Source organism: Abramis brama (genome assembly GCF_963993115.1).
Source record: "Abramis brama genome assembly, chromosome: 3".
NCBI lineage: Eukaryota > Metazoa > Chordata > Actinopteri > Cypriniformes > Leuciscidae > Abramis > Abramis brama.
Window position 1 is genome coordinate 57,816,497 of NC_139965.1, and position 24,169 is coordinate 57,840,665.

General features: G+C 37.4%; 1 protein-coding gene across 7 annotated transcripts in view; it reads left to right on the top strand.

The window, feature by feature from the left end:
• dennd5a (DENN/MADD domain containing 5A) overlaps positions 1-24,169 on the top strand; it is a 71,553-nt gene that overhangs the window by 43,203 nt on the left and 4,181 nt on the right. For 2 of the 7 annotated variants that reach the window (XM_084108425.1, XM_084108423.1), the window contains 18 exons: positions 2,134-2,349; positions 3,200-3,434; positions 5,488-5,638; positions 8,422-8,515; positions 10,010-10,114; positions 11,548-11,679; positions 14,104-14,256; positions 14,351-14,438; positions 16,152-16,199; positions 16,283-16,367; positions 19,399-19,527; positions 19,863-19,984; positions 20,444-20,589; positions 21,750-21,868; positions 21,945-22,123; positions 22,242-22,324; positions 22,408-22,531; positions 23,589-23,757. In XM_084108425.1, coding sequence (XP_083964551.1) covers positions 2,134-2,349; positions 3,200-3,434; positions 5,488-5,638; positions 8,422-8,515; positions 10,010-10,114; positions 11,548-11,679; positions 14,104-14,256; positions 14,351-14,438; positions 16,152-16,199; positions 16,283-16,367; positions 19,399-19,527; positions 19,863-19,984; positions 20,444-20,589; positions 21,750-21,868; positions 21,945-22,123; positions 22,242-22,324; positions 22,408-22,531; positions 23,589-23,757 — 2,378 coding nt within the window. The remainder of the gene's footprint in view (positions 1-2,133; positions 2,350-3,199; positions 3,435-5,487; positions 5,639-8,421; positions 8,516-10,009; positions 10,115-11,547; positions 11,680-14,103; positions 14,257-14,350; positions 14,439-16,151; positions 16,200-16,282; positions 16,368-19,398; positions 19,528-19,862; positions 19,985-20,443; positions 20,590-21,749; positions 21,869-21,944; positions 22,124-22,241; positions 22,325-22,407; positions 22,532-23,588; positions 23,758-24,169) is intronic. The other 5 variants (XM_084108427.1, XM_084108424.1, XM_084108428.1 and 2 more) reach the window with 3 other exon arrangements.

Sequence of the window (24,169 nt, forward strand, 5' to 3'; positions counted from 1 at the left end):
TAGAAACAAGTAGAGTGGTGATTGTTGTCTTTTGTTAACATTTTTTTTTTTTTAATGATGATATTAAGATGCATTGTGTCCAAACCAAAGTTTCCACCAATTAAGTACATCTTCTGCCATCCTTAAAAATTCTGATATCTAAATGCTCACGAAGCAACACATTAAAGGGAGGGTTGGTCATTTTTCAGAGAGGCTAACTGTGTGTTCACACCGAGAGCGGCAAAATTAGTTACACACCCAAGTAGGGTATAAGTTAACCTCAAGGAATCTTTTAAATGTGAAATTCAGAAATTGATCGATGGTGACATGTTTGCAAACAAAATAAACCAATTAAAAGCCATTTGTGTGGTGTGTCTTTTGTGTTCTTGGTTAAGTGCTAATCTAATTTGCATTCCCGCTGAAAAACAACCGTTCTAGCACGAAAATGTTGCCTATAAATAGTGTTGCGCGCCTTCTTATCAAATTCACATGATCAACCTCTCCTCTATTTTGCTTGGGAACTAATGTGGTCGGAACCAAAGTTTACTTGACTGCGTTCTCTGGAATCCTCTCAAGCGGAGGACTTCTACATTCCGATTGGTTGCCGCCGAACCGCGTCATAGCTCATTACCATAAAGTTGACCTGTCTTCAACTCTTCTCGTCGCTCTCGCTTTCCAAGACGCGCCGTGCCGCCCTCGCCTGAGCTAGCCGCCTGCTCACATTAGCCGCGTTTCCATTACCCTTCAAATTGCGCTAATTGAAATTGCGAATTGAAAATATGGCCAATGGAAACACGTCAATTTCGCAAAAACTCCCATTTATCGCAAAAAATTATTATGCTCGCATGAGATGGTTTTTCAGGCAATTCGAAAAAGAAATATTTCGCAAAACTGCAATGGAAACAGTTTTTGCGCATTTACAAGTCACCTGACGTAGATAACACGGTGTGTTTGGACAGAATACGAGACATAGTTCTTTATTAAACTCATAAAAGACAAAAGAATTACAGGAATACTGGATTCTAAACCTCAAAGAAATGCCACAATCAAGACCTCGAAGCAGAAATGAGGGAGAAACACCCAGAAACACCTCATATGAGCCGCTCACAGTATAAAGGTCTTTCCTTACCATTAATGCTTGGATAACACACATACGTCTCCTTCCATTAATAATAATGGCTAGTGCAGTGGCTGGGATATACGCAGACCTACCAACATCCGTTGGCATGATTTTTGGAATGACTCGCGAGAGGAAAAAATTACGCTTTAGTCGCATAACATCGGTTAATGGAAACGCCGTCATTTCGCAATAGTTTTTTGTCGACATTTAGAAAAAATCGCAAAAGTTTGGCCCAAATCTGTCATGGAAACGCGCCTACTGAAAATGAATGACTTCCGGCCACTTTGGCGCTCTCGCCGGCGGCGGTGTGAACGCACAGCAGTGTTGCCAGATTGGAAATGTCCAAGTATCGTACCAGAAGCTCAAAATTATCGTATTTGGAAGAAAATGATCGTACACGAGCCAAACCTGTACAGAATACAGCATGAAAATGACAGACAGTCAAGAAATCTCCAACGGGGGGGGGGGGTAACGGTTCTTACAATTGATTGGTTGGGTCCTTACATGCGCTTCGTGAGGCACACTAGCACACACACGCAAGGTCTCTCGCTCCCTCTCTCTACAGGTTCTTCCCCCGGTAGATGTAGAATCCACAGCTAGATCAATGAGAAACCCTATGATTACAACGACCATCATTTGAAGTGTCACACAGGTCTGAAATTATCGTACATTATAGGATTTTTCCCATTATTGATCGTACATCGTACAGAGGTCAAAATTATCGTACAAATACGATAATTATCGTACATCTGGCAACACTGACGCACAGTAACAATAGCATGAGATCCCACCCTCCCTTCGGAGCGTCTCCAAAGCCACGCCTCATCCAAAACACATGAACGCACACAGCAGAAACCCTATGCTAAAACTCTGTTTTGTCTTGTTCGAGAAGCCATTTCACTCAGATATACGTCACAATAGGGAAGAAAAGACTATTGCAAATTTCCTTTAAAACAGCGTGAAATTTTTTATATTTGTGTATATTTCTGTGCCTGTCTATAAGCGTTTTGTTTTTCTTTCTGTGTGTTTGACAGTTGGATGTGAAGGAGGACACGAGCACTAATAAGGATTTAAAAGTGCAGTGTGATGAAGATGAGATGAAAAAGCATCAGTTGAACATTCGGGTGCGAGAGGTCTTCGCCAACCGCTTCACGCAGATGTTCTCGGACTACGAGGTGTTCGTCATTCAGCCCAGCCAAGACAAAGAGTCCTGGTTCAGCAACCGAGACCAGATGCAGAACTTCGACAAGGTAGCATTTCACTACTCGTTTATTAAAAATTCACGTTGGTTTATTGCTGGTCAACAAGCTCTGACCAGCTTGACAACAACCAGCTCTTAGTTACTTGAAGTAACTGACCAAGAAGTGTTATTGTTAAAGTTTTATGAATTTAATTGATTAGACTTCTCGATTATTAAAATGTAATCCAGAAAAATTTTAACAGGAAACATCGTTTCCGTAAAAGATAAAACTGATTTCCCAGGGCTATAGAAGCACCATGCATTATTATTATTATTATTATTATTATTATTATTATTATTATTATTATTATTATTATTATTATTATTATTTTGTTTTATTTTTTATTTTTTTCTAACTTTTTCTTATCTTGACTTAACAAAATAATAGTTTCCTCGTGATTTCGGCATAAAATAGTTTTCTCGGGATCTCAACATAAAATAATTGTTTTCACAACTTAATTTTTTCTCTGTCTTTAAAAATTATTAAAATAATGATTTTGTAATGAAAATTGTATTGTTTTTCATTTAAGTTTATGAGCAAAAATTATATTTTTTCTACATTTTTTAAAAATATTTTAATATTATAGTTTTTAGGCCTGCTTTCCTAAAGTTTGCCGGTTAGAACAAACTAATAGGATTAGTCAATAACGATTATTTTATAATGAGCGCTCATTGTGCTAATACGTTTTGATAATCACAATAAAATCATATTATTCAGGCTGATGGTTCGATGACATCTAGTTACTGCTTTATTTATTCTGAAACATGTAAGTTTAGAGTAACTGATGAAGAAGTGTTGGATGTTCTGGATGCTGATGACAGCAGCTTCATGGAGCATTCCCAAACTTCCCCCACTGCAGGCCTCCTTCCTGTCGGATCAGCCAGAGCCGTACCTGCCATTCCTGTCCCGCTTCCTGGAGACGCAGATGTTTGCCTCTTTCATCGACTGCAAGATCCTCTGCCACGATGATGAGGACAAAGAGCACACGCTGCGAGTGTTTGATTCCCGTGTTGACAAGATCCGCATGTTAAATGTCAGGACGCCCACCCTGCGGACCTCCATGTACCAGAAATGCACCAATATTGAGGAATCAGGTGAGATAGCTTAAGCATATTGACTAGTTTCATTTACAAATGGAAGCTCTTGCATGCAGGGTATAAACTTTTTTTCATAATTTACCTGTCGTGAATGTTTTTTTTTTGTTTTTGTTTTTTTTACTGGCCATGAAACTGTATTTTGCATTATTTTATATAAAATGTTCAAATTCACCAGATCTGTTTTGTGAATGCTTGTAATATAGATCTTATTAGCCGCGTTTCCACTGTTGGGCCAGTGCGAGCCAGGGCTTTAAACGGGCCATGCTGGGCTAAAAGCCCAAAACACACTGCGTTTCCACTGTCGGGCCAGATGCTCTGCAGAGCTTCACTAAAACATGCCCGTAACACGCCTTTCTGGAACAACATCACACAAACCCATAATTTCACCAACAAATGGAAGTTTTATCAGAAAACTAATCAGAAAGAAATCACTGGAAACAGCGTGATCGCAAAACAAACATAAAAGCGACCATTTGCTGGCATTTTTGTTGTTTACTTGAATATTTAAAACTCAAGAATCGATGTTTTACCACAGGTTTACAATAAAAATGAATTAATTTGTGTCAAAATTGCACATTAGCTACATAAATAAATTGGCTTACCATCTATTTCAAAAAAGAAAGAGGACAGACTTATTCAGTCGCGTCTATTTCTGTTTATTTGGTAGTTACAGGACATATTTATATCACATTTAGAAAGAATGATAATTTCTACAAATATGCCAGCAAAAATACGACCTGAGGAGCTTTAGCACTCTCTCCCAGTACAGTTATATTATCAGTCAAAGAAACAGAGGAAGCTCCCGAAAAAAAGTTGCTTTATTTTATGATAAAGAGACGAGACGTAGGCTACTGACAGATAAATGTCAAAATATGTCAAATATACAGAAGAAAAGGTTTGTAGGCTCATTTGTGTTTCATACTTTAAGTAAAAAGTAAACTTTTGAATTTTATTATTTATATATTATACATGTTACATGTACGTATTTATGGAAGCTTGTTTCAGCCATGGAATAAAAAAGGTAATTGCAACGTTTTATCTCACATATATTTATAATTCTGAGAAAAATTCTGAGAAACTCACAATTCTGAGAAAAAAGTCTGAATACGAGAAATAAACTTGCAATTCTGAGATTCTGCAAGCTTTTTTTCTTTCAATGCAAAAAGCAGCAATTATGACTTTTTCCTCAAAATTCTGCTTTTATATCTCACAATTCTCAGAAAAAAGTCAGAATGCAAGATATAAATGTGCAATTCTGAGAAAAAAAGCCAGAATTGTGAGTATTTTCATATTTTTTATAAATATGTGAGATAAAATGGCACGAACAACGTTGATCTGTTTTCCTCATGACGCATCAGTAAAATGGAGACCTGTAAGTTTTAGCCTGTAATCCATAGGCAGCTCGCTTCATGCTGGAATCCACTTCCTGCAATGCATTATGGATAGGATTTTTAGATCACGCTCATGTGTGCTTTCAGATGTCTTCCATTAGCTCTGCTGATGAAAATGGAAATGGAGCCAAATGGAAATTGTATTTATTATTAACGTGAATAATGATTGATTACAAGATGTTTGCACAGGGAAACTATTTTAAAACCTCTCATTTATCATCATCATCATCATAGAGCTGATTAGAAAGTTATTTTATTGCAATTAATTTATTTAGAAGATTTAGTTTTTCATTGGTGGTACTTGATAATAATAATAATTATATATATATATATATTGAAGATTATGGGTAAAGTGATGAATTTCTAGTCCCCATTGACTTCCATAGGGTTTTTTTTTCTATACTATGGAAGTCAATATATACTTAAATATATGTAAAGTTGTTCTCAGCTGTTGCTGTAGCATCTCTAATGGCTGATAGATTTAGTGTTGTGTAAGAGATATTTTTGTGGGTTCACATCAGTGGCTGAACTGTCTCTTTCATTGGACCACATCACTAGCTCACTTTCCTCCCACCTTGTGGGTTTTGTGTGTCTGTGATTAAAGGCGTAATTTCTTTGGTGATTCATCAGTAATGTGCGTGTGATGTGTGTCACTTCAGAAAAGGCCATTGAGATGCGACTGTGTAAGATCGACCACACGGCTCTGCACCCCCACCTGCTGGACATGAAGATCGGGCAGGGCCGCTACGAGCCGGGCTTCTTCCCCCGCTTGCAGTCTGATGTGCTCTCCACCGGACCCACCAGCAACAAGTGAGGAGCAATCTTTTCCTTTTTTTTAATTACACACAAGTAATGCTGTGTGGTATGACTTTCACTTCTTTCTTTTTTTCTAGCATGACTGGGTGTTAACCACATTTTCTACTGACTGAGAGAGGAAATACTGCAGTAGATTGACTTAGACTGCCCTATTTTACTGTCATGGGTGAATACTGTAGAAAAAATCCACACTAGCATTGATACAGGTTTGCAAGGCTGTTTACAAAGAGGCGCTTTATGTCTGGTTCAGATTACACCAATTTTTTTCTGTTACGATAATCACTGTGTCAGATTACGCGATTTTGACTCCTAAAATCTTGTGTGGACAAGAAACATGTCAGACTACACGTTGCTTTTCGACGTCATCGTGTGCCGTCTCACACACACACATTCACTTGCACACATACACACACACACACACACTCTCTCTCTCTCTCGCTCACTCACTCACTCACACAAACGCACTCATACTCACACACACATGCACACTGACTCTTGCTCACTCACTCACTCACTCTCACACACACATGCACACTCACTCGCGCACACACACACTCACTCACACACACACACACTCACTCGCGCACACACACACTCTCACTCACTCACTCGCGTGCACACACACTCACTCACTCGCGCACACACACACACACTCATTCACACAGAAAAAAAATAATTAAAATGCTAGTCTTTTTATCGTGATGTCGTGACGCATCGCAGACGCGACGCCGGTTGTCGCCCACTATGACACACTATACGAGACGAAACGATTGAATCTTGCGTCCCGACGCCCGTTGTCGTTTACGAATCCCCACGACACCCCACGTCAAACGGATCGTGCCAAAATCAGGCTAAAATCGTGTGATCTGAACCAGGCATAAGGAGCGTCAGAAAATAGCGGTTTCCACGGTAACGGCTGAACACAAAGCAGCGCCGCGCTCACAAACTCTGCTTTATCAGGAAAGATAAAGAAAGATTCAATGAAAATAACATTGAACTATTCTAAAGACCGTCAGTTCACTTCAGATACATTCACATAAAGACACCCGTGCGCGTTTTGACTTTGAAACGTGCAGTGCTCATGTTTATTCAACGATGTCAATGCCAACCACAAATAGATTTTCCAAAAGGCTATGTTGATATATTGTGAACCGATGTATGGGAAACACTGTAATATAATTTGACAGCTAGTATCAATTATAGTTCAACCTATCCATCTTCACCGTCACGCTTAGTAACACAGTTGTGTATCAGTGAAAAGACCCTCAAACAGTGTCGCGCCGCGTTCCCAACGTTGTTGAAGCGACATACACGGGTATTGCGGTATATTAAAAATTAATATCATAACAAAAATAAACACCTGTATTCGGTATGAAGCGGTATACCACCCAGCACTACACACAAGGCTTAGGCACAACGTGGATCAGCATCACGTGTTGGTCCCGAAATGAGAAATGACTTCCCCTTAAAATATGATTGTTTGCTAGTAAAGCGGGATAGATTCATTCAAGAGAGTCAGTGCTTCTGAACTGTCAGTTTGAGGGAATTGATTCAAAACCATCATTCAGCTATTAGATCACTAAATATGTTGATGGCTGTTTGGCATTTTATATGCTTTAAAAGGTTATTTCACCAAAAAAGGAAAATTCTGTCATCATTTACTCACCCTCATGTCGTTCCAATCACGTAAGACTTTCGTTCATCCTCATTTCTGGAATTGATATGGTAAAACCGTATCAGAATGCCATTGTTACTGTTCGTATCACTGTGTTTACTAGTGCTGAGGAAGATCTGGAGCTGAAATTCAGATATGGTAATTAGTGTTTAGTTTCTGACCCGTTCTGTAAGCAGTCGACCAATCACAGCAGACTGGGCCGTCTGACCAATCAGAGCAGAGGAAGCTCTCGGAAAGGAGCGGTTTAATCGTTTATCGAACCATTTCAGACACTGTGAGAAAAGATGTGATGCTGCAATGGATATTATAAGAAAATAAAAGTTTTTATTTATTTATTTTTTTACCTTTGATGCATGTAAACCTATTATAGGAGACTAAAATTAGGAAAGTTTAAAATCACATGATGGGGCACTGTTATGGCCACTTTAATGTTTCATTTTTATTTTATTTATTTTTTCTCTTAGTTATTTATAAGATAATTATGATACATATTCATTAATTTGTATTTACTTTTGTATTTTGTGTATATATTGGCTTATTTCTATTGAATTATAATATTGTAATGTTGGCGCCCCCCTGTGGTGACACAGATTTAACCAGTAACTGGAAATGGCAGCAGGGGGAGCAAACCAGTTTTCAACAGCAATGTAAATGTGCTGGCGGCTGTGTTTATGCCGGACAAAACCATGAGGAAAACAATTTCAAAGAGGAATGACTGGATGATGCAAGCCACCCGTTGGTAGAAGTCATAGCAATGCTTAATGATTCGCTTCTACAGGCACTTTAAATCCGCTGGACAACAATGACTGATTTGTTGAAATGATGATTTGTAGCCACTCGAAAGCCATTCAGAGCCAAAATATTTAGACAAATATTAAATAACTTAGGAAAGGCTTAAAATACTGTTTTTCGCTATATTTCCCCAGCTGTAGTTGATATTAAGTTTGCTTCAAGACCAGCAAGGACGCTGCTCCAACAAGGTGTCTTGCTTTGGTAAATCAAGCATTGAGACTCTTTCTCATAAGCCAAGTGCAAACTGTGGAGGCCAGTTGTCTGAATTTTTTTGTTTTAATGTAACGGTGTTGTTGTTGTTGTGTGTTAGATGGGCGAAGCGCAGTGCACCAGCACAATGGAGGAGGAGGGACAGACAGAAACAGCACACTGAACATCTCTATCTGGACAATGACCAGAGAGAGGTAGGAGTGTGTGTGAGTGGGTGAGTGAGTGGGTGAGTGAGTGTGAGAGTGAGTGAGTGAGTGAGTGAGTGAGTGAGTGAGTGAGTGAGTGAGTGAGTGAGTGAGTGAGTGAGTGAGAGAGAGAGAGAGAGAGAGAGAGAGAGTGAGTGTGTGAGTGAGTGAGAGAGTGAGTGTGTGAGTGTGAGTGAGTGTGTGTGTGAGTGAGTGTGTGAGTGAGTGTGTGAGTGAGTGAGTGAGTGAGTGAGTGAGTGAGTGAGTGAGTGAGTGAGTGAGTGAGTGAGAGAGTGAGTGTTTATATATACATATTAGGGCTGTGAAATGATTAATTTCATCCAAAATAAAAGTTTGTGTTCACATAATATATGAGTGTGTACTGTGCATAATTATTTTGTATATATAAATACACACACATGCATGTATATATTTAAGAAATATTTGCTTAAATATACTGTATATATCATTTGTATTATATATAAATATAAATATTTTATGTATAAATAAAAAAAAAATCTTAAATATATACATGCATGTGTGTGTATTTATATATACAAAATAATTATGCACAGTACACACTCATATATTATGTGAACACAAACTTTTATTTTGGATGCGATTAATCGTTTCACAGCCCTAATACACACACATATATATATATATATATATATATATATATATATATATATATATATATATATATATATATATACAAAATATTGTATATATTAATAATATATACAAAATATTTTTGTATATATGGATTGGATGAAGCAAATAATGAAATATATTAATTCAGCACACATCTGAAGTCTTGAAGTGCTACATTTTTGGTGTACAATATTAACGATTTTATACAGTACAATATTTTTGATCACTACATAATTACCATAATTCTATTTTTGTTATTTCATTGTTTATTATTATTTCCATTTTCTACATTTTATAATAATAGTAAAGAATGAGTATCTGTGTCTACATTTTGAACTGGTAGTGTACATGTTTGTTAGTTTTGTGCATATTTTACTAGTTAGTTTTTGAATGTTTTTCTCCCATTTTTTATTTTTCTTTTTGTGTTCTGCTATTTTATTGTCCATTGTCATTATCTTATAGTTCCTCTAATAGCATGATTAATGTGTTTTTTTGTTTGTTTGTTTTTTTGTTAACTTTCTCTTCCTGGATCTCTTTTCTTCACCCCTCTTTTATCACACTTGTCTGTCTTTCTCTCCTGTCTTTCCCACACACACACACACACACACACACACACACACACATACACAAATACACGTGCACTGCACACACATACACATACACAAATATGCACATACGCACGCACACATACACACCCACATATACACACATACACAAACATACACTTACGCACGCACGCACACACACACACACACACATACTCAAACATGCACTCACACGCACACAAACACGCACAAACACACACACACATATGCACGCACATACACGCACACATACACACACTCTCAGCATGTGGAGTGTCTGTTTTCTGAGCTTCAGCTTCAGCTGGCTCTGGACTACTACTGGTTCTCACAGTCCTTCAGGCCCTGTCTAAAGTCCGTCAAGGTGGATGTGGTATGTGATAGATGAGCGTTCAGGCTGTGGATCCCAATCTGTGCCCACTTTGACATTCCTCAATGACCTCCCCATCTTGAAAGCCTGAGCCCACTTCCCCATCAGCCTCTGTAGCTTCCTGCTTTTGTCACACTTTGCTAAATTCCACATGAAATCTCTCCCAAACCAGCCCAGATGTGCAAGTCAATTACAATTTACTGCAGGGAAAAAATGTCCGGGTCGTATGTTGCCCCAAAATCAAACGCAAGAAATTAGAAATAATAATTTTCATAGAAAATAAAGACTATTAATAAGCCCATTTACATTTTTATTTTTTTTCATGACAGTTAAATGCATTAAAACCCTCTTCCCCTGTTGTCAGTAGCTTACTGTAACGTAAAAAAAACATGATTCTCATTACTGTACTGCAAATGAGATTTTGGAACGCAAAAAGAGAACATTTTGAATAATACACAGTTGCATTGATGTATACTTGAGTTATGGTGCACATTTTAGGACACTTTTATTGTGTTCTTTTGCATCCTTTGTGGACTTAATGGTGCCAGTCGCTATTTATTGTAATTTTATCAAATATTCTTGTCATTTTCTCTTTTTGTGCCCCACAGAAGAAGAGTATTCCCTTAATTGTCATGAAAAAAAAACACGATAAAAAAAAGAAAAAAGGATAGTCCTAAAATTTTAGATTTATTTTTGTATTATTTGTTTGATTTATTCAATTATTTTATTTATTTATTTTTATAATTTGATTTAGGGGTGAAATATAGCCCGGAAATTTCTTCATGAGAATCAGAAAGCTGTTATTTAAATGCCACGACAAAATCAAGTTCAGATTTAAATGCTTAGTTATAGGTGTTCTGCATATTGTAATCCACCTGTGCTCACCATTGCGTTTTGCCCATCGTCTGTAAAAAAAAAAAAAAAAAAAGTGTGTCTCCACTTCCTTCCACTCTAGAAAAATAAAGCCAAAATTTCCCAGAAATGGCTGCTGACATTGTGTGCCGATGACGTCATTTGGAGCCAGAGTAGCTGTCAATCAATCATAATGTTATGCCCCTTTTTATAGCATCAAATAACTAACTAAAATCAAACTTATTACGAAAATGAACGCATGAACATGAGTCAGGATGATAAGAACAACTTAAAATAACAGAAACCGTCTTTGGAAAAAAGTGTTGGATATTTTAATTTTGACTCGCGTCCCATTTGATTACATGGAGAGGGAGGGCTTTATGACCTATACTGTGACCAGCCACCAGGGGGCGATCGAATGTTTTGCCTTCACTTTTCAGGATGTGTGCAGCACACTTGGTTAAGCCCAGTGGACTCTGGGGTATTTAGCTGTTTAACTCTAAAGTTGAAGTAGCTCAAAAGCCACAAACTGCATGGAAGTCTTTTGTCGGGCGTCATGTGACTTTGTGTCATTGCCATTGCAGAAATACATCCAGGAGGCCAGGAACCTTGGCACCACTCTCCGCCAGCCCAAACTCTCCAACCTGTCGCCTTCAGTCATTGCACAGACCAACTGGAAGTTTGTAGAGGGACTGTTAAAGGAGTGCAGAAATAAGGTGCGTGTTTTGATCTTCCTCAGGGTTTGGTTTAGAGCTGCACAATTAATCGCAATTTACATGAAATCACACTTAAACCATTTTGGCTTACTGCGATTATAAAATCGCAAAGGCTGCGATTATTTTTAATGCGCAGCTTGTCAGTGATGTACGGCTCTGTAAACGCTGCTCCATCTGAAAGCACTGGGAGTTTGAGTCACTTATAACGTGCATTTAAAAAAGCAACACGAGTCAAACATCTTTCCAAACATGAGAGGCATTTATGAACCTCTTATCCAACAAAACAACATTTAATAACACGCTTTTACTCCAAACCCACTCCATAACGACAGTTGAGCTCATCCTTCTGTGAGATGATGTGGCTTCTTACACAGGTGAAACTCGAACAATTTGAATATCGTGCAAAAGTTATAATTTTGATGATTATGGCTTACAGCTTATGAAAACCCCAAATTCAAAATCTCAGAAAATTTGAATATTACATCAAATCAATAAAAAAAGGATTTTAAATACAGAAATGTCGGCCCTCTGAAAAGTATAATCATGCATATGTATATAGTTATATATACTAAATATATAAGTTTAACCTTTTAATTTGAATTACTGAAATACATGAACTTTTGCACGAAATTCAACTTTTTCGAGTTTCACCTGTACAGAATAAGGCAGTCGTGTGTTTATTAGTCATGTTTAATCAATCAAAGTGTTTCAATCTTCTGTTTATTCGGCTACAGCGATAGGGGTTTCCTGGAATGATGTGTGTTAACGTACTTCTGCGGCGGGGCGTATTTAGCGCGTGTGTGTGTGTGTGAGACGCCCTCTGGTGTTCAGATGGAGCAGCATTTACTAATGATCAGCCGCTGCACTGACAAGCTGCGCATTAAATAATTGCAGCCTTTGCCAAATCGCGTGCGGTTTCATTGCGATTAATCGTGCAGCCCTAGTTTGGTAATAGTCTTTTTAGTCTAGTCAAGTTTTAGTCGACGAAAACTGATGACATTTTAGTCTAGTTTTAGTCGACGAAAACTGATGACATTTTAGTCTAGTTTTAGTCAATGAAAATTGTATTTTAGTCTCTTTTTAGTAATGCGATTTTATTTAACCCAGTCAATATATAATTTCAAACAAGGCTATCTTATTATAGGCTATTTAGTAGGCCTATATTTAGGGCTGTGACGGTGGCAGGTTTTTTTTACCACCGCGGTATTATTATTAAAAAATAATATTAAATTTTAATATTCGGGGGGTTATAAAAAAATAAAAAAAAACTCGTTTTATATTTCCACACAAAGACGCGATGCACTCTGCGCTTTGAGCGGGATGTGGGACACGAGCAGGAAAACACGAAGATATCGATCTCTTTATATCTTCGTGTTTTCTACTTGATGTAAATTGGTTTGAAGAGCGAATTTTATCCTCCACAAGGGCAAGATATTTAGGCTGTGTTTGAGATTGCGCTGCCAGAGAAAGTGAAACTAAAAATCACCCACACGTGTCAAACGCGCTTTACAACTAAACTCGCGCCCAATGTCTAATATAACAAGCACAAACTGTGTTAAAAAGAATTTGACATGCAAGTACAAATGTAGGCTATCTGTCCTACAGCGTTTTTCTACTTTACCACAGTAAAGAATACGAATATAATAGGCTTAATTAAAAGTGAACCAAGAAACGTTTATAATAGGCTACCTTTAGAAAATGGGTGAGACGTGAGTGAAGATTTGGGAAAAGAAACGAGAGATTCCATGCAGGGATGAGTCACGATTTTTGGATATTCGATTAGTTTATTTAATTATAAAATATCGAATAGGTTGTGCGATTATACTCTAAAATAAAATCTCCATGTTCTGGCGCTAATGCGGTGACGTGTTCATGTAACAAGAGACGCTGCCAATAACGCACATAACAGCTGTCACAAAGAACCAGCAAAAGTAATGATTATGAATGTGTCAAATATATCAATGAGACATTTTAATAGAATAACTAATGGAGTAATATATGGTTAAATTCGCTGATAATCGGGTGACCAGATCGCAATCCAGAATTTAAAGCCGACAAAGCTATGGGTTCACGCACAACTCTCTCATTCGTCGTGACGTTACATTTCGTCTCGTCTCGTTTTGGTCAACGAAAATGAAGAGACATTTTAGCATAGTTTTTATTTTTTAAACCACATTTAGTCTCGTTTTTATTCGTCAACGATATTGCATTATACATGTATTTTAGTCATCGTCACATGACCATGCATTTACGTCTAGTCTCGTCTCGTTTTCGTCAGGTGATAACGGTTCGTTGACGACAATATTTCGTCATAATTTTCGTTGACGAAAGCAACACTAGGTAATAGACTCAGCTTTACATGTTGATGTAATAAACCTGGTATTGATGTAAACTATAACCAACCCCATTTGATCTGTGGCTCAGACGAAGCGAATGCTGGTGGAGAAGATGGGACGGGAAGCGGTGGAGCTGGGACACGGGGAGGTTAGCATCACTGGCGTGGAGGAGAACACGCTCATCGCGAGCTTGTGTGATCTGCTGGAACGAATCTGGAGCCACGGTCTGCAGGTCAAGCAGGTAAATCACACACACACAAACTCTACGACTTCTGTCATGAAAGTGGTAATGTAGTCGGATTGTTTGACCTGGCCCTGCTCTGTGTGTTTTTCAGGGAAAATCCGCCTTGTGGTCGCACCTCTTACATTATCAAGAGAGTAAAGAGAAGAGAGACGCTACTCCAGCAGGCCTTGGCCCTCCCGGTAAAACACTTCGAATGTGATACAATAATTTTAACATTTTAACTCTGTTCCATACCTCTACCTGACTACAATACAATACAATACAATACAATACAATACAATACAATACCATACCATACAATACAAATGTTACTTCTATAGTGCATTTAAAACAACTGCTGTGGACCAAAGTGCTTACCAGCAGAGATAATACAACAAAAGCAATTGCATAGTCACACAAACAAAATTTAAACCTGTTATTAAACAATTTAATTAAAACATACAAAATTAAAACCTGATTATATAGGCATCTTCTTCTGAGGCAAACCAGATTAGAACCTCATAAGTGACTGATTTGAAATGCTGGTCACACACACACACACACGTGGACCACACAAAAACTCTGCTACCATGGTGATTCCATCTTTGATGTTACATTTTTGCTCATTTAGCTCATACAACTTGACGTATACTCCATTCATGCCATATTGTGATTACCGTAATTACGAGATGACAACCCGTGCCATTTTATAACACTTATCAACGCCAATATGAAGTTGTATTTAAGAGTTCTACGAGGAAGTGAATTATTTTTTACAAGGCGTAATCCTGTAATTACGGTAATTATGACATGCCGTGAACGCACCGATTCTGTCAGTGTTGTTATTGTTAACTAATAATCATTCTAATTTTGTCAGAATAGGAAAGTCTACACTACAACTATCAAGATAACTGCATAGAGGAATGATATCATTGGAATCGTTTTTTTTTCTAGATGCCGAATAATAAAAAACATTGACAGCCAATCAGAATCCACCTGACTTAAGCAGCAGACAAAACGTTATCGTGCGTTGGCGTGGATGCTAATGTAGTTGTTTTTATCTTTAAAGTGTTCATTCTTGGTGTGAACAGGCCTTAACTGAATCTATTAACTATTTTTGTTAATTGAAACAGTTGAAATAAAATATAAATATTAGAAATGATGACTTGGAGGACTAAAATGACTAAAACTAAGTAGAATTATAAAAAAAAATAAACGTATAAGAATTACACTTACACCGTGTCTTAACCAGACGCAATGTGATTCCAGCGAAAAGCAATTTGTCTGTCCACTCCACCAGACGCGACTTGACTACGAGATGTGATGAAATAAAAACAAATCTCAGCCAATCAGAAGCTTGTGTGGGCGGAGTCTCTTTGCAAGCGGACTGCACTCGCAACCAAATCAATCAAAAATAACAGCCAATAAGAAACAGCGTGTGGGCGGAGTCTCTCTGCAAGCACACTGCACTCGCAACCGAATGGATAAGTAGATAATGAAATTCGTAAATATTACACCATTTTATCTTTATTAAAAATACATACTGAAACAATCTTTGTCATAATTACACTCCTTTGTTCATATTGAGTTTGAACGTTCTTAGGACACGGTGTTACACTAAATTTTAAAATGAACACTGAAAATGTAGAAATAAAAGATAATTAAAAAAATAAATAAATACTATAATAGTATATACATAATAATACAATAACACTGCATTTTATAAAGCATAAAACACACAAACGCAAGTACATTTTTATTATTGACTACAATATAAGTGTTTTTATTTTACGTTCACTGAATTTGGTGCAGTGCATTCTGGGATATGTGCATTGCTGCCTAGATATATTTTTCTGCTGGTGGAACAACCTCCACATTGGAAATGTTTACTATGATGCCGAAATGCTTTCCAGGTCGGCAGCTCGCTAGGGTTTGGAACAGAAAGCCAGTGCAGTGCTTAGGTAGTTGGCTTTCATTGAAAATGTTCATTTTTTTCATTGTTATGTTTGATTTTTCAGCATATTTTCCCTGTTTTGTGTCTCAGGTATCATTCATGACACAGAGAGACGGAAGTCGGATGCTAGCTGCGCAATGCCGCCTCTCAAAGTCTCCTTGATCCAGGACATGAGGTGAGAATTAAACCATTATAGTATAGAGCAAAGCAATCGCACAACACAGAGAAGACGGAGACCTTTGCATGTACTCTTAGTTCTTGCTATAGGTTATGAGTGGTTTTTGGCTTGACATATACAGCAATGTGCAAAATAATGTTTTTTTGAACATCAAATCATGTAAATATATTTTAGCAGACCCCAAAAATACAATTATGAACTTGTAAATGAGCATAATACGGGCATGTTAAATAAAAACAAAAGAAAGTATAATATAGTGTCCCGAGTCATGTCCATCAAATGAACTCACATTACTACATCAGTCATTTAAAGTGATCATTTGCATGTCAGTACATCAGAATAAACCTTGTGTTTAATTTTTTTTGTAATTCCAATAAAACAATATTCCTAACAAGAATCAAATTGATAGCCAGACAATATGAAACTATACCCTGAAACCCAAGGTCAAAAAATGATCACATGTATTTTTTATTTCTTTTATTTTTTACAGTTTAACATTTAAATCAATTTATGAACTGAAACTGAATTTTTTATATAGTTTTTATGAAAATACAGGCATGCTGCTGCAATGCAGAGAGTGTATGGTCTTAGATGGGAAGGGGGTTTCCTCACATAGCGTGAAGAAAGCACTGAGACGTTTCATGTCGCCACATTATTTCCAGCCTAATTAACACCAGACCCCCCGCTGAGCCGAACTGTGCCAGTGCATGAAAGCCTCGGCATAACATCCCTCTCTTTATCCATGTCAGCATCTCCTATTGACGATGCATTCAACAGAAATGGTTAATTGGTGTTAACAACACAGTATTTATCACAAAAGTATTACCTTTGTGATACCTTTTTTTCCTGATGTCAGCATAATATAGCAAGGCAATGACATTGTTTAGTGCATTAATATTATGGCTGCAGGTCTACTTGAAAATCTGGCTTCAGCAGACTGTAATTGTGAGGTTTGTCGAGTCTGGAGGGCTGCACTGAATGCTATAATGCATTTATGTAATGGAAGGTCAGACGGTGTTGACTCCTAGAGGTGGAGTGGAAGAGAATGTGTCTGGACGTGGCATGCATGATAGCGGCTGGCTGATGCTCTAGGGAGTCTGGGACATTTCTCCTGCCCCCATTTCCTCTCCTGAAACGCTGGCGAATGCAAGAATGCATTGGGTTCAGTGCTGTGAACCTGTGCGTGGAGGTTCCTCGGCAAGAGCTCTTTTGATTCTTATAGAGCCATCACTTCTGCGGTCACATTCACCGTTGTTTGGTGAATTTTTGTTGACAAAATCCAGTCATTTACAAGTTCAAACATGCAAATTATCACTTTAAAGGGGTCATATAATGGTACATGCACTTTTACAAGTTGATTGTACTGAAATATGTGTTGGCAGTGCCTGTACACAACTATCATATAATGATAAAAATCCATCCAGTGCTTTTTTTTAATCTCCTTATATGTGTTCCCCTGTCTCAAATCGAGCCGTCTGACCATGTGACATCACACGGTCGGACGCCCCTCCCACGATTGTTGATTGACAGCAGCGTTTCAACACAGATCCGCCCTCGCTCGTGAGCGAGCTGTCATCATAGTCCGCCATTGTTGATACGCTGGAGCAGAATGGCGTCTAAGCGATTGTGGTGTTCTGTTCTTGGGTGTAATAACGAACACAGCAGTCATTTTGATGTTCCTAAATCCGAACCTCTGAAGACGCAAAGGCTGAGTTTTGTTTTCGAAGGGAATATTCCCCACGATCAACGTCAATGCTTTCATGTTTGAGCGAATCATTTCTCACTGCTTTATAAACGAGGGTCAGTATAAAGCTAAAGTAAAAAGTTTTTCATGACCATTAGCTGTAACATCAATCTGTCAATGAACTAACGTATACATCAGTAAACACACAGCGTTCGTATCTCACTACTCTACCCTGCCAGTACACACAAAGATAGATCAAAGTGACATTACGTTAACCAACCATTCGGAAACGTCCTGTTCGAGCCTTAATTGTCGAACTTCTTCAGGGCCGTCATCTTGTTCCGGGTCCGACTCAAGTTCAAATTGATACGGTTGCACAGATGTGTCCTCAGAGACTCCCGCTGCCATTCTTTCTCCAAAATATACCCTCAACTGTTGTCAAGGCAACACTCCACGTGTGTTGTGTCAAAACTCCCCACAGAACAGAGGGGCGGGGTGAGCAAAGCTCATTATCATTTAAAGACACATGCACTTAAATGGCGTGCTGAAAACAGAGCTGTTTTTGACCAGGTAAAATTAGTGTTTTCTTACAATACTAATGAGAATTTTTAATTAAAGTATATTACAAACTTTTCATTTAGACCCTAAAGAATCATATTAACTTTATTAACATATTAACTTTATTTTAGGGATTGACCCCTGATGTAGTAATGTGAGTTCATTTTATGGAGTTCCTTTATTTGTTGCATTGTTGCAGTGACTCGGGACACTATATTATACTTTCTTTTGTTTTTATTTAACATGTCCTTATTATGCTCATTTACAAGTTACATAATTGTATTTTTGGGGTCTGCTAAAATATATTTACATGATTTGATGTTCAAAAAAATATTTTTTACATACTGCACATTGCTGTATATGTCATGTGGAATTTGAAAACCATTTAGGGATTCGAAAACCATTCGAAAATAACATAAAATACCCTTTCGCTCAGAGTATTTAAGTCAAGTCACCTTTATTTATATAGCACTTTTAACAATATAGATTGTTTCAAAGCAGCTTACATTGATAATTGTAAATAGCTTTACATTGATACAGAGATTGTTTTGGCTTTACAGCAGCTCTAGAATAAAGTTATTGTCCAGCTAAAGTTAGTTTTTGATTGATTCACTTCCACTGCAAAGATCATTAGTTATTAACTTAGCTAACATACATTTTATTGCATGTGGCATCACATCTTGTTGGGACTGTAACTCATTTACATAATTCTAGTGGAAATTGGAATTGAAAGTCTTGTTATCAGTATGTGATATCTGTTATCTGTTGTGTTATCACATCCTTCAGGCACATCCAGAACATCAGTGAGATCAAGACAGATGTTGGGAAGGCCAGGGCATGGGTGCGTCTCTCCATGGAGAAGAAACTGCTGTCCCGGCACCTAAAACAACTGCTGTCTGACCATGAGCTCACCAAGTAAGACCTATCGACGAGTTCTTTAGTGGCGTAGAAGGCACTGTCATAAATCAGATGCACTGTAGACGAACACTTAGATATCAGACAGTTCAAATGTAAGAGATGTAGCACAGCAAAGAATAAAGCTCCATTAAAAGGCTCCGTGTTTTTTATTTTTTTATTATTAATGGGCCTTGAACTGAAGTGGCTCATCCACATTCTTTGTGGTGTCCTCTTCTGACCTGAAATGCATTTGAACTCGTTTTCTTCAGGTTCTTTAAACATGCACTTAACTTTCATCTCTGTTTCCTTTTAAAGCTGTATGATTTACCATGTTTGGTTGTATTTATTTGAAGGAAACTCTATAAGCGATATGCTTTCTTGCGCTGTGATGATGAAAAGGAGCAGTTCCTCTACCATCTCCTCTCTTTCAACGCTGTGGACTACTTCTGCTTTACCAATGTCTTCACCACAATTAGTAAGAGGCATCAATCTCGAATTGCAGACACAGTACATCATTAAGCTTTTTGCAGTTGAGAGTAACAATTAGGGCTGAGTAATAGAGTTTGCAATATATATACAGTATATATATATATTGTAAACTCTCAGCTGCAAAAGCTTAATGGTTTTAAACCCTGAAACCCTCCACCTCCTCCAGCTCCACCTGCCTAGATCTGATATGGGATTTATGAATATCTATTTAAGCAGCAGCATATCTTACATAGTAATTGAAATTTTTGAGGCATTTTCGTGTCTTAACACTCAAATTTGCAATTAACAAACTAATATGGCCTAATAAAATGTTCATTAAATCACTGTAATATTCATGGTGTTGCTTAATGTTGCATCACTAGCCAAATTAAACCATGTATATTTATTATATTAACTCTTGTATCAAATAAACGTTTCGTGACCTCGTCCTTGTTGTTGTTCACAGTGATACCATACCATGTGGTCATCATTCCCAGTAAGAAACTAGGTGGCTCAATGTTTACGGCCAACCCCTGGGTGTGCGTCTCAGGGGAACTAGCTGAGACTGGGGTCCTGCAGGTCCCCAAAAACACTCTGGAGATTACGTTTGAGGTGACACACCTACGTTCTTTTACGACACACCTACGTTCTTTTGCACATTACCCCCGTTTCAGAATCAGAATGAGCTTTATTCATACATACATACATACATACATACATACATACATACATACATACATGCATACTTGCATACATACATGCATACATACATACATGCATACATACTTGCATACATACATACTTGCATACATACATACATGCATAAATACATACATACATACTTGCATACATACATACATAGATACATGCATACATACTTGCACACATGCATACATACTTGCATACATGCATACATACACACTTGCATACATACACACTTGCATACATGCATGCATACATACATACATACACACTTGCCTACATGCATACATACATACATATATACACACTTGCATACATACACATTTGCATACATACACACATGCATACATACATAAATACATTCATGCATGCATACATACATACACACTTGCATACATACATACATACTTGCATACTTGCATACATGCATACATGCATACATACATACATACATACATACATACATACTTGCATACATGCATACATACACACTTGCATACATACATGCATACATACATACATACTTGCCTACATGCATACATATATACACACTTGCATACATACACATTTGCATACATACACACATGCATACATACATAAATACATTCATGCATACATACATACACACTTGCATGCATGCATACATACATACATGCATACATACTTGCATACATACATGCATACATAATACATACTTGCATGCATACACACTTGCATACATACATGCATACAAACATACATACTTGCCTACATGCATACATATATACACACTTGCATACATACATAAATACATTCATGCATACATGCATACATACACACTTGCATGCATGCATACATACATACATACATACATACACAAGATAATATAATGAACATTTATATAAGTAAGATTAAGAAAAATAAGAATAAAAAAATATTACATTAAAAAGCGATAAAGTTTCACTATATATTTTGCTGTATTTTTGGGCACCATGCTAGATATTGACTATTGAAAACCCTAAGGTGACTTCCTGTTTTGGTAATCTGTTTGGTCGAGGTTTGTTGTATAATTCTGTTTGTACTTCTCACAGTGCCAGAACCTGGGGAAGCTGACCACCATACAGATGGGCCATGATAACTCAGGGCTGTATGCTAAGTGGCTAGTGGAGTGTGTAATGGTCCGCAATGGGATCACAGGGCACACTTACAAGTGAGTGCCAAGATTTTAGTAGCACCATAATCACGTTATTCATTATTAGTCCCTCAACTGACTGTCTGTTGTGTAGGTTTCCGTGCGGCCGTTGGCTGGGTAAAGGAGTGGACGATGGCAGCTTGGAGAGGATACTGGTGGGCGAATTGGTGACTAACACGGAGAACGAAGAAAGAATGTGCCGGACTCCTCCAATGCAGCAATCCCCCGGGATGATGCGAAGATTTGTCACCATTTCGCCAAACAGCAAACCAAGTGTGTACTTTTGAAATCTCATTAAAGTCAAAAGTCACATCTTATAGATTTTATAACTGCACTTATTGCTGGAGGATATTTGTTGTCTCAAGCATGTTTCCCATTGTGTGTCCTCTAGAGTTAAACACAGGCCAGATCCAGGAAGGAGTGGGAGAGGCGATTAATGGGATCGTCAAACACTTCCATAAGCCAGAAAAAGAGGTAAAGACAAACAAACAGTGGAAAGGAGAAATGTGGATGAAATCAGCACATACTGATGATCTTTCTTTGTTCTTCTCTTGTAGAGAGGAAGCCTCACGTTGCTTTTGTGTGGAGAGTATGGGTTAGTTTGGGCTTTAGAGCAGGTGTTCCAGCACGGATTCAAGTCACCGCGCCTTTTCAAGAACGTCTTCATTTGGGACTTTCTAGGTAACAAATACTGTTACATTCCATAAAATATTTTTTTATTATTAGTTATTATTAATTTCTCATACTTGTTGTTAGGAGTTTTTTGTCTTATCAGACATGATTAGGTGTTATTCATACTGTATATTTATACTGCATATTTTGGTCAAGAGCCGCCCACTTAGACAGGAAGAGCAGCTTGACTGACATGTAAAGAGATCAATCACAGTTTTTGTTTATGTCCCATTTTATTCAAAAGTTGTTGTTTTTTTCAAGAATTATTCTATTCAGGAAAAAAGCATCAAATTGATCAAATCTGACAGTACAGGCATTAATAATATTACAAAAAAATACTTGCTTTTCTACTTTTTCTATTCATCAAGGAATCCTAAAAACAAATGTATCATGGTTTCCACAAAAATGTTAAGCAGCACAACTGTTTTCAACATTGATGATAATAATAAGAAATGTATCTTGAGCATGAATTAGAGTATTAGAAATCAGCATATTAGAATGATTTCTGAAGGATCATGTGACACTGCAGACTGGACTAATGATGCTGAAAATTCAGCTTTGCCATCAGAGGAATAAATTACACATATTTAACTTGAAAACAGATATTTTAAATTGTACTAATATTTCACAATATTACAGTTTTTACTGTAAATCTTACAAATCTCACAGACCCAAAACTTTTGAACGGTAGTGTATATACCACACTTACCTGGAAGAAGCTCATTTGTATAATAAAAGCTAACAAATGTTACTTAGAAAGCCAGTCAGATTAAATATTAACACTCTGAGGAAGTGTGTCAGACGGTTAGAGCCAAGGTCATGGGTTTGATTCCCAGGGAAAGCAAGAACTGATAAGAATGTAAATGTGTACCTTGAAATGCAATGTAAGTCGCTTTGGATAAAAGCGTCTGCCAAATGCATGAATGTAAATAAATGTAAAAATGTAAAACTGTGGGCGGTCTGTAGTTTGAAGTTGAGACTAGGAGTTTGTTTGGGAACATGAATGATACCTCAAAATCTTGCAAATGATCCTAAATCCTCCTGTTTATATTCTGTATTATCACAGAAAAATCACAGGTTTACTTTGAGAGCGCGGAACAGAGTCAAATGACCCAGGACGAGAACTGGCTGATGAGAGTCCGTCATTTCTGCCATTTCATGCGCGCCATCAACAGCACACCCAGAAACATCGGCAAAGACGGGAAGTTTCAGATGCTCGTGTGTCTCGGGGCCAGGTTGGTCATTATTTACGTTGAATTTTTGACTGTTTGAGTATTTCTGAATTTTAAAGTGCCCGTATTATGCTCCTTTACCAGTTCATAACTATGTGTGGTATCTGCTACAAATTATTTACATGATTTAAAGAAAAAGAAACACTAATTTTTCCATTCTATACATTTCTGCAGCACCTCTTTCACCCTCTGCCTGAAACACTGTTTTTGTTCCTGTCTAATTACAAGCAATAGGACAATAAACTACAATAGAACAAAGACACAAATGAAATAGACCTACCTGAAAACGTCAAACTCTAGAAAAAAGAAATACTACATAAATTGTATAAAGTAGTCAAATGTACAAAAAACACTGCATACTCTTCATTGTGTAAATTAAATATTAATTTATTCCAAGTTACAAAAGTGATTCAGT